At 34.9% G+C, this 16,875-nt stretch overlaps 2 protein-coding genes across 2 annotated transcripts; one reads left to right on the top strand and one right to left on the bottom strand.

Annotated features, from left to right (window-relative positions):
- Positions 1–291: 291 nt before the first annotated feature.
- On the top strand, positions 292–1,748 carry LOC120148652 (mitogen-activated protein kinase kinase kinase 18-like). The gene has a single exon (XM_039161715.1). The coding sequence runs from the start codon at positions 307–309 to the stop codon at positions 1,735–1,737; it is 1,431 nt and encodes a 476-aa protein (XP_039017646.1). The 5' UTR covers positions 292–306; the 3' UTR covers positions 1,738–1,748.
- A 12,932-nt stretch (positions 1,749–14,680) lies between these two features.
- LOC120148681 (putative Myb family transcription factor At1g14600) lies at positions 14,681–16,210 on the bottom strand. The gene is made up of 5 exons (XM_039161727.1): positions 15,982–16,210; positions 15,499–15,575; positions 15,371–15,407; positions 15,187–15,262; positions 14,681–15,113 (listed from the first exon to the last, which is right to left on the bottom strand). The coding sequence occupies exons 1-5, from the start codon at positions 16,208–16,210 to the stop codon at positions 14,681–14,683; spliced, it is 852 nt and encodes a 283-aa protein (XP_039017658.1).
- Positions 16,211–16,875: the final 665 nt, after the last annotated feature.

The following is a 16,875-nucleotide window of genomic DNA, read 5'->3' as shown; positions in this document are numbered from 1 at the left end:
ATGTCAACCACATGTTTCGTTACACCAATCAATGCCAACCACAAAACACCCACTCATCCCCCAACTCAGATAAACGGCTTAGATTATCTCCACGAGGCCCCTGCCCCTGCCCCATGAATCATCCTCCCCACCTTCCTACTCTCCCTTCTACGACAAAGGAAAAAAAAAAGAAAGACTCGTATTATCCATTTATAAATTCCACGTGGGATCAAATATAATTATAAAAACATTTGGCTTACACATCTTTAAATACCCATTTGGGCCCTCGAAAAATACAAGCAAAAAATAGTTTTCAAAAGTCAGATCATGGAGAAACAGAGCAGCTGCGAGAAAGCATCTTGGATCAGGGGTAAGTTTTTAGGCAAAGGCGCCTTTGGTACTGTGAGCTTGGCAATCAATGAGTCAGACGGCACCGTTTTCGCTGTTAAGTCTGTCGACTTGTCGACGTGTCTTCCCGGCCAATTGGAGTGTTTGGAGAACGAAATCAGGATCCTCCGTTCCCTTTCATCTCCTTACGTTGTTGATTTTCTCGGCGATGACGTGACCACTTCTCACCGGAATCTTCACGTGGAATACATGTCAGGTGGCACTCTTGTTGACGTGGCGGTTGTTAAACAACGGTCGGCTGACCTGGATGAGAGGATTTTGCGGTGGCACACGCGGTGCCTGTTGCTGGCTTTGAAGTACGTGCACGACCAAGGCATCATACACTGCGACGTGAAAGGGAAGAATGTTTTGGTCGGTCTCGATTTCACCACCGTGAAGCTCGCCGACTTTGGATCGGCAATCGTAAAGGAATGCGCGGCGGACAAGGATAGGAGTACCATGATCACGCCACGTGGAAGCCCTCTATGGATGGCACCGGAGGTTATACTCGGCGAGTATCAAGGACTGGAGAGTGACGTTTGGTCCTTAGGCTGCACCGTCATTGAGATGCTCACCGGAAATCCAGCTTGGGAAGATCAAGGGTTCAGCTCGTTGGCTCGTATTGCTAACTCGGATGAATTGCCTCGGTTACCGCCTCTGTTATCTGAACTCGGTGAAGATTTCGTTGACAAGTGTTTGAGAAGGGATCTGAAACAAAGATGGAGCTGCGATCAGCTGTTACAACATCCATTCGTAAGATCGGCTTCGGCTCCGATCGGGGAACCATCTCCACGTTGCGTGCTCGATTTCAGCAGGTCGGAGTTCAAAGAGGATGAGAGTACGGGAAACTTGGAAGGTTCGGTGAGAGAAAGGATAGGTAAATTAGCGACGGAAGGAGTGGTGTATTGGGAATCGGATGGATGGGTGGCGGTTAGGAGTTACGCACGTGAATCAGGTGGGACAAAAGAGGAAACGGAGTGTACGGGTTCGGGTGGGATTATTAGGCGTCGGATTGAAGGGACAAATTCGGAGACTGCTGATTGTTGTCATGGCTCTAACTCAGCGCAGTGTAGTAATTACGAGGTCACAAAAAGGCTAAAATGGTCGAGTGGTCGGATCTGTACCAATATTGGGTTACAAAAGGGAGAACTGAGAATCTACATCTCTTATAATTTATTATTATTACAACTATTTTTCCGTAATTTAAGAAAACTCGGATATGTTTTATTGGTGTCTTTTAATTACTCCTTTATTTACTATATTATTTTCCTTTTTCCTCTGGGCCTCAACTTTGCCCTGCGATATCCAATTTCCAATTTCATTCCATCATTCCCTCCCCGGTCAGAGAGTAGCTCAATAAACTTAAAATGATCTTTGTATTTGATAAAGTGCACAATTTGGTTGATATATAATATCATTCGAGATACACTTGGTGGACATAAAAAAAATCTTGAAAATGGGTGATTGAAGACGAGGGTGATTATGGGAAAATTTCAAATATAGAAATGCCAGGTAATCCCTCGTCGGTAGCTGGCTCATTCTGAAGCTTCCCACCGATGTTTTATTTGGGTTTGACCGCGTGGTCCCCATTTGGAAGCTTCACCGTGTTACTTAAGTAATGGATGTTTTACAACTGTTCCCCATGTGAATGTAGTGGTAACATTCTGTGAATTAAGACGGAATGGGATTGCCATAATAAGGTATGAACTTATGACTAACAAAAGCTACTGGTTGTTTCTCGGTTGTAAATTCAATAATTATTTGTTTCGAATATCGTTGATTGGAATAATTGGATTACAACTATAATATATGGTTTATTTTTTTTTTTGGTTTATGGGGAGAATCACGAGCAGTGATTAATAATTGGTTGCTGTTAAAATATTTTGTCTCGATTAAAAGATAAATAAAAAGATGAATGTGTGTGAGTCCATCTCGTCTCTCAATCTTAATCGAGAGTTTTTATGATAACTCATAGTGCTCAAAATGTGTCAAAGATTAGATTAAAAAGATTACAATTTCTTAAGTGTGTATATATATATTTGGAGATTTTTATATCCAAAGCTGATCAACAAATATAAACATATATATTCCACTTGACCATCTCATGGTTGGGTTAGATATTTAGTTTTAGCATAAAGTATATAAATAGTTCCTGAAATTTTAGTGTGTTTGCATTTTGGTCACCTAATTTTTAAAACTTGTAATACTGTCATCAAACTTTTAATTCGATTTCAGTAAAATCCCTGCCATTACCTTCCGTTAGTTAGGATTGGCGTGGCATGTTACCTCCGTGAAATTTCTTATTCCTCTTCCGTTAATCCTCTTCTTCTCATTCTTCCTCTTCCTATTCCTCTTCCATTAACATCGGCTACATCACCGCCGCCTCCGCCGACCCTTTCTTCTTGCAACAAACTCTCTGTTTCCCTCTAAACCTTCTGAAAAGTCCCCACCGCCTTAACGAGGTTCTTGCTCCAAAGCTTGCCCCAAACTGCTTCGAAGCACACGTGCCACCCGATTGCATGAATGATTCAAGCAGTGCAATAACCCCATATACCATATATGCTATTGAAACCCTTGATGTATAACCATGTAGACGCAAGAAAGTTTTGTAGTAGAAATAATTAAGTTCGTATTCAAGAAAATTTTATTCAAAATTGATCTTTCATCTTCTATTTTACTTCATGATTCATGTACTAGAACTTCTTCTGGTAATCCATAAGTGCTAATCTTACCCTTGCAAGAAGAAACTTAAGCTTCTTCATGCCATTATCACTCCAGGTCTTCAACTTAGGAGCAATGTATAAGGAGCACTGTAACACCCATATCCCGTATACCTTTCCGTACACGAAATACATATGTCACATCACTTTTAAAGTTTTTCCTTTAAAAACCCGTAAAATTTTGTCTCCAGATTTCCTTAAAACATAACATTTTTAATATAAAGAAAAACATTAATTGAAATATGATAAGAGGTTGTACTTAATTATAATTCAGAGCATTTTTCTTACTTTAATTACATGCCAACTAAATTTTTCCAAAACAAACCAGATTGACTTATAGTTACTGACGAGTCAACCTTAATGGATGATATTGTTGCTACTGCTGCACTCCTTATTTGATTTGTCTCTTATTTTACCTACACATCGAAGCAACACACGTTAAGTATTTACTTAGTGAGAAATAATATTGTAAAGAAATCCTTATGTATACATAAGTATGTCATATTTATTTAGTTCGTACTAAATCCTATATTCTTTAAGGATCCTATAATCCTCCTCGGTTAGACCGTATTTCATTCACCATTATCTTAATTATTTTTAGTATGCCTAGCATACCTATCTTTCCTTATATTTTTCTTTTCTTTTATTTATCTCTTTAGTCATTCTTCTTTATTTTCATTAAGAGCATCCCTTCATACTTATAATGCACCATTATACATTTTCATTTATGGCATTCTTTCATACCAATAATGCACCTATATGCATTTCAATTATGGCACCATTTCATGCCGATAATGCACCCACATACATTTCATTTATGGAATCCTTTCATGCCAATAATGCACCCATATGCATTTCATTTATGGCATCCTTTCATGCCTTTTTTATACACTATTATACATTTCATTTATGACATACTTTCATGCCTTTTATACACTATTATACATTTCATTTGTGACACGCCTTTCATCTAACTGGCATAATTGACACATTTCTGTCAAATGCACAGCTAGGCCTCAAAGGCACTTAGCCTTTCATCTAGTTGACATAATTGACACATTTCTGTCAAATGCACAACTAGGCCTCAAAGGCACTTAGCCTTTCATCTAACTGGCATAATTGACACATTTCTGTCAAATGCACAACTAGATATCAAAGGCACTTAGCCTTTCATCTAACTGGCATAATTGACACCTTTCTGTCAAATGCACAACTAGGCCTCAAAGGCACTTAGTCTTTCATCTAGCTGGCATAATTGCCACATTTCTGTCAAATGCACAACTAGGCCTCAAAGGCACTTAGCCTTTCATCTAACTGGCATAATTGACATCTTTCTTTCAAATGCACAACTAGGCCATCAATATTTTATTTTAGAACAATTTCTACTATAATAATTATTCATAATATCAATTAACTCTTTCAAATCATTATATACTCTATGGTTTATCTCTATAGTGCCAATCCAATATTTCCACAATATTCCTATAATTTAAGTGGGTTGCACCCACAATACCAATAAAGTAATTCCTATAATTTCTTAGTTTTTGCACATAAAGTTCTTATACGGAAATTTATAAACAAATTATGAATTTCCTAAATTTTTGTACAATCAGTACCATTATGTGATCACCATACATATATCAATCACTCATATATCTATGACTACCGTAACATATACATACATACTAAATGTACTCACATGGATTGTCTCGCTAGTATCCAAAACACAACGTTGATTACTCAGGTACTTTGCCTTTAGTTTTGCTTGACTCAGGAGTTTGATTTCGATCTACTCAAGCATCCAACAAAGACATGTACAATATTAATTGTTAGTATATTTCCTAACAATTATACTTAAACATTACTCAAGAGTACACATTATTATATTTTCTATAACAATCTTAGCTTATCTTCACATTTCTGGCTCAATAGTATCGATACCCCTACCGTGGTATCAATACTACTATACTATAGTGTCGATACCCTATTATGGTACTGATACCATTTATGCATTCTGTTAACAATGGTATTGATACCATCTTCATAGTATCGATACTCCCCTATTGGTATCTATACCATTTGAATCGGTATCGATACTACTCAGCGAATTCTACTAATTTTAAGCCTATAGTATCGGTATTGTTCTATCAGTACCTATACCATTACCCATATTTTACATTTTTAGCCCAAAACTTACTCAAATTTGGTCAAATTTCCTTATGTTTACCCCCAATAATACTATTAAACTCTTCTCTACTTATCCCTATTAACTTTCCTTCATTTAGCTTCTTAAAAATCAAAAATCCCTTAAGCTCACTTGAATCTAAGAATCACACCATATTTTCTAACTTGTTTTTAAACTCATCCAATGCTTCTAATATCTTTTTTACTTCATTGACAAGTCAAATCTACTAGTAAACATCAATAAACACTCATATCATAACATATCATTACAAAACCCATTTCTTTAAATCTCTCATATTTCATATATCTTTTAGGTTTACTCCTATATTATCTTTCCTTAACCCTCTATAATAGTCAATGCATCAAAAACCAATCAAAAATGGAAGAATAAACTATCCAAATAAAACCTCACCTTTGCTATGGGGGAGAGCTTGTTCCACAGGAAGAAGAAGAAAAGAGAAATAACTATTTGGTTATCTTCTTTTCCCCTTTCCCTTACTTTAATACCCTATTAAAGAAAATGAATTTAAAATTCATTTTCCTTTAAAGGACCAAAATGCCATTTTATTCCTCTATTGATATAATTTAGTCTAACACTATTCCAAATCATTTCCTCATCTTTTACCATTTATTCAATTAAATTTCAAATATGTTCAATACACTTTTTGACCTAATATTTGGGGTATTACAAGCACAACATTGAATCAAATAAATTCCATTCTCTAAACAACATAAGTCTTGGTTCATCTTCATAGGCAGTTCTTGAGGAATCAGGTGATCGAACCTTGGTATCATCTTTAAGAGTCATCGAAGTAACAACATCAAGATTCCCTAAACTGTTAATATATTGCTAAAGCTCCATAACCCCAGCTTTATACCTCTCATCTGTCAGCCTTTAATGAACAAACTAATCAGTAAGTGAAACACAAACCAGCCAAAGCTCCTAAAATATAGAGTATTCTCAATGAAGATTTCTGCGGTAAGATGCTAGACTAATACCCATATATCAGAACATTAAAAAAAACTCAATTCCAAGATATTAAATGTTCAACATCTTCGCTTCAACCCATCTATAGCCATCAAATTGATGTGGGCCTATGCAGCTTGATGAGAATTGGATGAGAGGAACAAAGTTTTCTTCAACGTCATGACAAAAAGCTATGGAATGGGATTATTGTTATGTATTCCAAGTGTAGTTATTTGGTCGAAGCTCGATGAAATGCCAATTAGAGATATTTCTTGTAATTCAAAATGAATGTTTTGATCAAGCATTGGATGTTTGTAGGGAAATGAGTTATTGAGGATAAAAGCCCATTGTGGGATCCTGGGACTATGTCCAGCCTATTTTTTACCAGCAGTGATCAACACATGCTATGATAATATTTGATTTGTTGAACAAATATTTTTGAAGTTGGCTCAAAAAATAGAGTAGTGGTTAACGAAAGAGGATGAAGAAGAAGAATAGGAGGAAAAAGAAGGTTAACAGAGTTAACATGCCACGTCAGTCCGAACTAACAGAAGGTAACAACAGGGACCTTACTGAAAACGAACTAAATATTTGATGACTGTGTTGCAAGTTTAAAAAGTTGGGTGACCAAAATATAAATGCCCTAAAAGTTTGGAGACTGTTTAAATACTTTTTAACCTTATTTTTAATGGATGACTTTTGAGCACATGCAATGCAACTTGACGCTAGGGTAGTCAACGTTAGTTAATAAATTAATAATTGTTTGAATTTTATATGTCCCAATAAAATGTCAAAACTATTATTATTTCTTAAATTAAAAGTTAAAATATTTTTCTAAGAAAGAAATTAAATAGTATTACCCATGTAATGGCGTGACAATTCTAGCACATATAATTCAACTATTTATAGAGTTTGTAATTTTTTTCTGTTGATAACCAAAAGACCACTAGTAGAAAAAACCCCTTTAATAACGCGCATTGCGCGTCATCTATGGGTACGGATGACACACATTTGCATGTCGTTGAAGCCACCGACATGAATTTAAGATGACGCGCAACTATGCGTCATAAATTTATGATGCGCATTTATGACACGCATTTATGACGCACATTTATGACGCTCATTGCGCGTCATTGAAGCCCCCGTCATAAATGAAGACGACATACATTTGTGTGTCATAAATTTATGACACGTATTTATGACTTACATTGCGTGTCATTGAAGCAAACGCCATTAGAAAAGATGACACACATTCGTGTTTCGTGATTGTATGTTGTATATATATATATATATATATATATATATATATATATATATATATATATATATATATATATATATATATATTGTAGATTGAAAAACAATCAAACTAAATCACATTTAATGCCTCATAATACTAAATATATATATCATATTATATATAAGGAATCCATTTGCATACAATATAATAACATCAAGTTAACAAAAATATTGTAATCATATGTCGATACAAAATATCACGACATAATACAATTTTCCACATAAGATACCCATTCTTTGTGAATATCAAACATGTTGACGTTGCGGGAGATGCAACTCCTCTAGCTTCTTCTGCAATTTTGAAGTTGTTTCTTCAGAGTCGAGAACTCTTGAAACAGGCTGCGAATAAGCATTGACTTCAACTAAACTAGTAGGAACATCAGATGCACCAACTGTTCTCGAACCCTTCCCAAAATTAGAGTTGATCACCTTTGGTTTCCACTCTTTATTTGAACCATATGCTGATGACATATAGGAATTAATACTTTGCATGTATTAATCAAGCATCAACTATCTTCAGGTGAGAACATAAAGTAGTCCAAACATTTGTAAAGAGCAAACATTTTCATTTATGGTTATCAAGTCATCACTCATCACTAAATAATATGAAAAGAATAAAAAATCAAGTAAATTCGTGGTAAAGGTATCTTAAGCTTTAAAAGCTTTACTTTTCATTTCTCACAGTTACACTGTTATTTAAGGGATACTTTAAAAGCTTCAATATGTCTTATTCATCATAAAATCCCATTTTTCTCCATTTAGCATCCAACAAGAAAATGAAAGTAACAATTGCATCATCTAGAACTATTGAATCTACAAGACAAAAAACTCGACAATCATTTTTTGACCTTTTATCACCACAAGAGAGTTCTTATTGATCCTCATTATTCCACCTTCAGCAGTTTACTTGTATCCTTTTTCATCTAGAGTACTTGAAAAAATCAAATTTCTCTTTTAAGTCTAGTACGTGTCTCACATTATCCACGAGAGGCATTATTCCCCAATATAATTGTTCCTTTAGACATTGATTCATATATCGAAAACTAGTCCCGATTGTGACATGCTTAACACGTGTAATTAGAATCAAGAATTCACTCATTACTTACAACAGGATCTATCAATAGAAGCAACTAACAATAAGTTTACCATCAATGTAATCTTCTACTACGTTAAATTCACAAGGTGATAACTAGAAGTCTAGAATAGCATCTAACTATAAGTTTTTCAGCAGAAATAAAAAGAGCTTGACAATTCTTATTAATATGAATAGACAAGATGTTATCATAGCTGAATTTCCAATAATAGCATCCTACTTCAAGTTAGTTGTATGACTAATGTGTATGTATGATATGACAGATATGTATCAGAAAAGTTTACTTACATTCTTATTGACCAACACTTCAAGTATGTTCTCGACTATCTCTTTCATGAACTTACAAACATAATATCCACACTCGGTACCTCCCGACTGACGGGGACACTATAAACAGTTTACAATAAATGATTAGTCAAAATGAAAGCTGCAATTTAAATAAGGAATGATCGATTGAAGTCCTCACCAAAATATTGATCCAATTGAGGCTAACCCTTTTGTTAGATCCACTTTGAGTAGTGTACAATTTCATTGCCCTATAAAAATTGATGAAATATATCAAAATATATACTATAATGTTTCGATAACTGTGGGCGATACCGAAATACATAGGCTCTTGGTACTCCTGCTACAAAATAGATGATAGACAATAACCAGATCTTAACACCTAAGCAATAATAAGGAACACACAACATAATCACAATGCTATATTAAGAAGAAAAACAAGACATGGAAATATAAATCTAAATTAGCCTTCCCCTTTGATCCATGCTGTAGTAACGGCTATGATGTTCCACAAAAGGCATAAAACCAATCCTGCATAGAATCACCATCAATCACTGAATTGTCTCCAGTCCATGGCTTTACACCAAAGCCATTTTCAACTAAAGAGTTAACAAAATAAAAGCATGGTACAAAAAATTACCCAATGCAATTTAGCATGGTACAAATGAAGGCATGATACCTAGATGTACCATGCATAGAATCCTAAAAAATAAAATATAGGAAAAACTTACATGCTTAAAAAATGTCAAAAATGCAACATACTGCAATCTTTGTAGATGAATTGGAATTTCACTGGCAATATCATGATGAATGATTAGAAAAAATGGTGGCCAATTTTTCTCTTCCACAACAATTCCAGCTACAAAGTAGAGAAGTGAAACTGTAGTTCATGACAAAAATTAAGTTTTGACCATAAAAAGAAATAAAATAAGGTAAAAAATTTTGCAAAAAAGTATAGAGTAATCTAGACCAAATACTGAAGCTGAGAACAAAATGAAATGTGATCACTGAGACTAGTTAAATAAAGGAAAATGAAAGCTACCTCTTGCTATTGCTTCTTTTTTCTGCCTCACTTCATGCAAGGAGTAAGCTGACCAATGAAATTGTAGGGATGATATGATCTTTCATTCTATTTATTTGAGAAATAAATGTGCAAGAATATGACCTTGCAGCTTAAAACCATCCGAATGACTTAGTACACTAAAATAGATCGAGAAACACATGATATTCCACCAACAGCTTGATAAAGTATCCTAGCAGTGTTTTATGATACTAGGATACTGAGATTATTGAGATAAATTTTTGCTTTCATTACATCAAACTCTAAATAGGTCGATGATACATCTTTAGAAGAGAAATGAGAGAAAAAGTAAATCTATGATTCAGTAGATCCTAAATGAATTCAATGTTGTAAAATCTATTATACAACATGCCTGTTCCTGCCTTTTCAGTTCCGCTTCCTTAGCCTGGACTTTCTTGTTTAAATCCTACATTTAAACTGTAAACCAGGAAGTGAGATTCAGGGCTTAACCGAATAATGTAAATGAAATTTAGAGACATTTCTTTACCAACCTGATTATGTGATCCTCCTGAAGCTGTATCAAGAGGAATATCAATTATTGCCCCATGGTCATAACTGAAACCGGCATGTTCCAGAGGTAGCGGTGAAAGTCTTGAGTTTGAGGCAGGTGGAACACTTATAGTACTCTGAAAATTATTGACAATACGCATTCAAGAAGCAGATAATATAAGCAACTATTCCAGTATACAGTTATTGATAAGTGATATTAAAAAGCAATATTAGAGATGACCAAATCAAAACAAATATAGCAAGGAAACTATTTTTTCAGGACTAAGTCATCCTAAACCTTGGTTAAAATGAAACCTCACTCCTAAACCTCTCTCAGGCCCAGAGTTATAACTACCAATTTTGGATTCACTAATAGATCTGGCATTTCAGTATACGAGGGATTTAAAAGGGTTGTTAGCACAGTATGACCTCAATAAAAACCATAATCTTTTCCCATCATTCTAGCAGGTTCCTTGCTATAAAGTGATGTATGTTCTCAAGCACTTTCTCATTTCTGAACAATAACCTCATCACAAGTTTCACCTTAGAATTGGAATTTAAGGTATTAAATGAACTGCATTTCAATAAGCTCCCTGTAACAATGAGAACATTATGCCAATGTTAAAATTAACATAGGGAAAATTTTAGATAAGATAAAAAAATTAATTTACTTACCCTTTGGTGTTTGCAGCCGTGGACCAGAAGTCAAAGAGCATACAACTTCCTACATATCATTGCCAGAATGGTTGCCAAGAGAAATTTACGGTGATGGCCTCACTTTCCCCTTGTCTAAGTTCTTAAATGAACTCCCTCGAGACAAAGAAGATACTTCGTTGGGCCTCAATGATCTTGGTGATCCATCAACAACCTGTCTTTTTGGAGCTGAAGCACCCTCTAGATTTTCAATATGTCTCTTACTTAAGATATGTGTACTTGAGATAAGTTTATTTTCCATTTTCCCCTCAGCATCCAAACCTTGAAAATTCAATCGCAAAAGGATGTCAGCACATGATTTTGTCTGGGTGTAATTTTTATTCTCTGTTTGAAAACTAACCTTGCTTTTGGTTTTCAGTTTCCTCAGCCAGCTTGCATTCTTCACAGAGCCAATCACCTTCAGAAACTTTCCGAAGCATTTCTCGCATACAGTAACTGATCAATAGCATTAATAACATTAAACTCACCAGTTTTATCCAGTGGGTTCTCGCTACTGCCCTCAATATCTTCTTCTAACTTGGGATGGATTTTGGGAGAAATCTCATATCTGCCTCCAACGACACTCTTGCTGCTTCCAGAATGTGAAGATGGAATTTGGATCATAGTTGAACTACCACCAGAACCTTCGTCCTTCATAGAAGGAATTGACAAGTCTAGCTTTTGGGAAGAGGGCACCTTTTCGGATCCTAAACTACAAACTGACACTGAACTATAAGATGAATTATTATAGTCTAAATCCTTGTTACAATAACTAAAATCTATATTTCCATCACCGGCTCTACCAGCACATGAAATACTATCAACACGGCATTTAACAACTTTAGAATACGATCTTGCAGTTGCTTTACTTTCAATATTTTCAGACAAAATAGAAATAACAAAACCCCAAATATTAGAATAGAGAACGAGGAATACATGTGGAAACCCTTAAATTTTGACTCCCTCGTCTGCGGTGAATGGCCAAACCAGTGGAAGGTTGCAAAGAGAAAAAGAGAAAAATGGGGAAGCAAGCGGCGTGAGGGAAGGAGCGGGAAAAGATGAAAATAATAGAGGGGAAAAAAAATTAAAATAGGACTTTTAAAGATGACACACAATTAAAACTGTACTCCGTGTTTTTACAAAATTTTTTGATTATGACTATTAAATATGACACACATTATTGTAGATCATAAACCGTTCATATTTTAAAAAACATGACATTATTTTAATGACACACATTTTTTGTAAGTCATAAATTAGCGTGTGTCATTAAAGGTATATTTTCTTGTAGTGGACACTTGTAATCAGAGGCTAACAAGTGTAATCAGTGATTCATTTTGTTTGCTATGATTTGATGCATTCTCTAATATGCTCTTTATGAAGAAAAAAATTGTTTTATTCAATTTGTGGTTTTTAAGTTTTCTGCACTTTTTTTATTCTTAGATTTAATCTTCATTTGTTTTAGTTTTCTAACCCTTTCTTGTTTCTTGTATTAATAGGAACAGTAATGCTACACCTTCCTTCATCCGTGCAAGAAACATCATTTTCTGTCCGGCGTTTTTGTTAGAACTAAAATCATAATGAATATGAAAAACAACCATGATCTAATCATGTCAAATTATCAAGAACAAAAAAATATTAGTATCGACATTTTTATTTTCATGACACTTTTAATACTAGATTGATTATTTCTTTAAGTATAAACTCTCTGAAGGGGATAAGGGTAAATACAAGATTGTCTATATATTGGGGACCATAACCCTTTATATAGTTGATTTAAAAATCAGTTATTGTTTATACTTATAACTCTGCTCCTTATCATATTATAAATACAACTTTAATAATATCTAGACTTTTATTTCTATGACACTTTTAATATCTTATGACTTTATAACATAATTGATTACTTAATTTATGTCATATTTTATGATAACAATGTACATTATAAATATGTACCCATAATTATGGATTTTAATCCAACATTCTTATCTTATGGCCTCTTAGTTCTTAGGTATGGTTTACTAGAATGATCACCGCACTATATATTCTTTGAGATTAGTCACTGTTGAAACGACTTTAAAACTTACAAGATTAACTACTTGTCTCAATGAGTAAATTTTTGATAAAAAGACATTTGAGGATCTTGTACTTTTTGAAAAAAAAAATTAATATGACACTCATATTATTTTTATTACTCTCTAACTTATAAAACAAAACTAATGTGACATTTTGACCAACATTTTTTGTTGTTGATCATTACGGTGCTGATATGACAGTTCAAGGTCTTGACCTAACAGTCTACGGTGCTGACGTGGTAGTCCATCTGCTATGTTTGAGTTACCATTTAACCCATCCGCCACGTTATCAAACCGTGGACTACACATCAACATCGTAGACTACCATATCAACACTGTAAATCACCACATCAGTACCTTAACAGTCAATGGTGAAAAATGTTGATCAAAGGGTCACATTGAGTTTATTTTTTGAATTAGAGAGTCACATTGAGAGAAAAAATAATGGTGAAAAACGTTGATCAAAGGGTCACATTGGGTTTATTTTTGAATTGGAGAGTCACGTTGAGAGAGAAAATAATGGTGAAAAACATTGATCAAAGGGCCACATTTGGTTTATTTTTTGAATTGGAGAGTCACATTGAGAGAAAAAATAATACGATAACCACATTATTTTTTTTAATTACAGGGACCTTTGATGCCTTTTTCCTAAATTTTTTCTTTGTTAGTGTTAACAAGTTAGGTTTGTTTCTTGTTTCTTTTCAAGTGTCTTGGAGCAACGCATTTGATTTCACTTATTTTGGAATTATACGCCTCTATTGTGGTCAAAAAGGTCTTAATGAATGTTCATATAAATCTTATTTTCAAGAAAAAAATTAGCGTGGTAAGTGGTCTAAACTCATAACTTGTTCTAAACGTGACGTTATCGATGAATCATTTTGTAGCAAAAAGATTTGTTATAGTGAGCAATTTGAAGAAAACGAACCTACGAGTCATGTTATAAAAGCAAGTTATTTACTAGACTTGGTAAAGGAGTCCCAAACACTTAGTCTTACAAAGAAATTGCACTTTGATGACATTTGTAGTTTTTGAGGGAGATTTGAGATCACCTCAAGAGATGGAGAATATAAAAGTTGAGGGTGGAATAAATTATATTAACAACTCACCTATGGTGAAAGAAAAGAAAAATGAGGTAAAATCAGAAATTTATGCAGAAACTAAGAAAATAAAGAGCAAATGAAAATTCACTTGAAGCCTATGATGTATGTCAAGATCATGGCCTTTAAGTTGGCACTTGAAATTTTATTTGAACTAAAACATGCATTTGAGCACAGAAACCTGAAAACAAAGTTAAATCATCACTACAAGAAAAATGACTCGGGCACTCTATGAATAGTAATGTGTTTTCTTTTTCCTTGGACAAGTACCAGCAAGATCTCACTAGAATTATCCCTAATTCATGTAGTCAGATCCAGGGTACTTGCCAGTTTAAGCTAATGAAAGAGACAAATTGCTATTGGCGGCTTCTTCTTCTTCTTCATTTGATATATTTCTCCTAACTTGTTGCTTCAGCTTTGAGCTCAATGAGAGGCTCAAATCAAGGTCCTCCTCAGCCGGTTTTCTTTTGTTTATTCTTTGCCTTTCTTCTCCTCTTCCTAGCCATTTGTTTGCAGAAGTGGGATGCGTATGCATTACCATTGGCTGCATTTGTAGTTGGTCCTGAAGCTCTTCCATTTCCCCGACAGGTTGCTGGTTGAAGATGAAGTTATTATTCATATAGACAGCCTCATTCCTTGTGTTTGAACCAAACTCTTCATTCATGTTTGAATGACTAAAACCAGTTTTCCTTGTACTATTTATGCAATTACTCAAGTAAGAATCGGACATTGAATTCCCATGGACAGCACTCCATGGAATATCGCTGTATATGTTAGTGCCAGAAACATTAGGAGACTTAACTTACAAAGGAATAAAATGCTCAGTCTATACTATACCTGATTACTCTTAGATGATCGTGAACCTTGGACTGATGCCAGAGACGACTTCCCAAAAGGTGCCTGTTGTTTAGAACTGTCACATATACCATGATAGATGGTATTGTTAGAGAATATTTGTAGAAACTAATTAACCTAAAATATTTCTAGAACGGTCACTGACCCTAACAAGAGCTATTCGTACCTTGACCCTGATCATTGATCATCTTGCTCCGATGCATCTAGATACTCAAAAAATAAAATAAAAAAATCGAAATCAGAACAATCCCATTAAAGACTTCAATGGTTGATATCTAGATTTTAACAAAGCACCTGTAAATGGCTCTTGACATGAGAAATACTAAGACCCTTGATGTTCATTAGTTGCATGACCAGCTTTGGAGTAGCTCCTACACACCAAAGAGCACACCAATTTAAAAGGATATTTTGCTTTTTATTAGTAGATGGTTTGATTAGAAAGGTGGTCATCGTAAAAGTTCATCTTCCTTAGATTAGACTTGGTGTCTGTTTATTGTATTCTCTATTTTTTCTCTTTTTTCTGGATCAACACTGATTGCGACTTTTCATTCAGTCCAGAGAGAATGAACCGCCTAAGACCACATTCTTTCTCAGACCATCAACACTATTCATATTAGTTAGTTGAAAATCTACGAATCGGGATTTGAATAGCGGTTCGCTATTGCAATAGCACCCGCTGTATAGCAGTAGCAAAGTTATTCGTAACCGTTAAATCATGACTGTCACTGTAATTTAAATCCCTACTATGAATGTAGTAAATGGATGCAAGGATATTACTCTCGTGACCGCCGAGTCTCTCCACCGCTCGAACAAACGAAAGATGAAGCTCGGTGGTCCATCGTAGCCTTGGCATCTTTGATCTCACATACGGCCGAACTGCATTTGAATTCGCCTTCTTCTCACCTTCTTCAACTATGCTGTTGCTTGAACTTGTACCATCTTTGACTTTACTTCCATCATCACCTTCCTTATCTTCATCCAGCTTCAATGGATTCTTCTTCATCATGATATTCTTGCAAGTTGATTTGAACAATTCAAGTACAAGTCTGTGAGAAAGAAGGTTCCATAGCTTGGAAGAGTGTAGAACTGGGTTTCCCAATCTATTCCAAATGGAAAGTACAAACCCTAAAAGCACTCAGTACTTGGTGGAAATAATATTTTTCTTCATACATAGCGGACCCAGATCATATTCTGTGGATGATGACTGATACATACATGTCATGCACATAGCCACATACATGGGATACCTTCATATATAGTACGTATATTTGGAGAAATTTCAAAGCCCTCGAAAAGGTATGGGTGTTGGGGAAGACAGTGCAGTTGATTCCTGCTGTCGGTGATCACGGATTTGTCTTTGTCCCTCATTACCCATATGGCTGCTAGCTCTTAATAAGGACAAGCCTTGTATTTTATGGGCTACTCCCAAGATTCCTCTGCCTCTCCCACAAGATGTTAAATGTATATAATATATGAAATTTGCTGGTTCTCAAAGCATATCGGATTCAAAGCTACCTCCACATCACAGCTTCCATGATCGTGATTCTCTGAGCACCAAACTCAATGTGATTCTGGGGTTTTGTTTTCCGTGAAAAATGCTGAATTTTGACTATGAGATTCTTAATTACAAAGTTTTCACACGGCATACTCATCAGCATCAAGCCATCAACT

The sequence above is a fragment of the Hibiscus syriacus genome, unplaced genomic scaffold, assembly GCF_006381635.1.
Source record: "Hibiscus syriacus cultivar Baekdansim isolate YM2019G1 unplaced genomic scaffold, ASM638163v2 tig00110984_pilon, whole genome shotgun sequence".
NCBI lineage: Eukaryota > Viridiplantae > Streptophyta > Magnoliopsida > Malvales > Malvaceae > Hibiscus > Hibiscus syriacus.
This window is presented reverse-complemented; position numbering and strand designations above follow the sequence as displayed.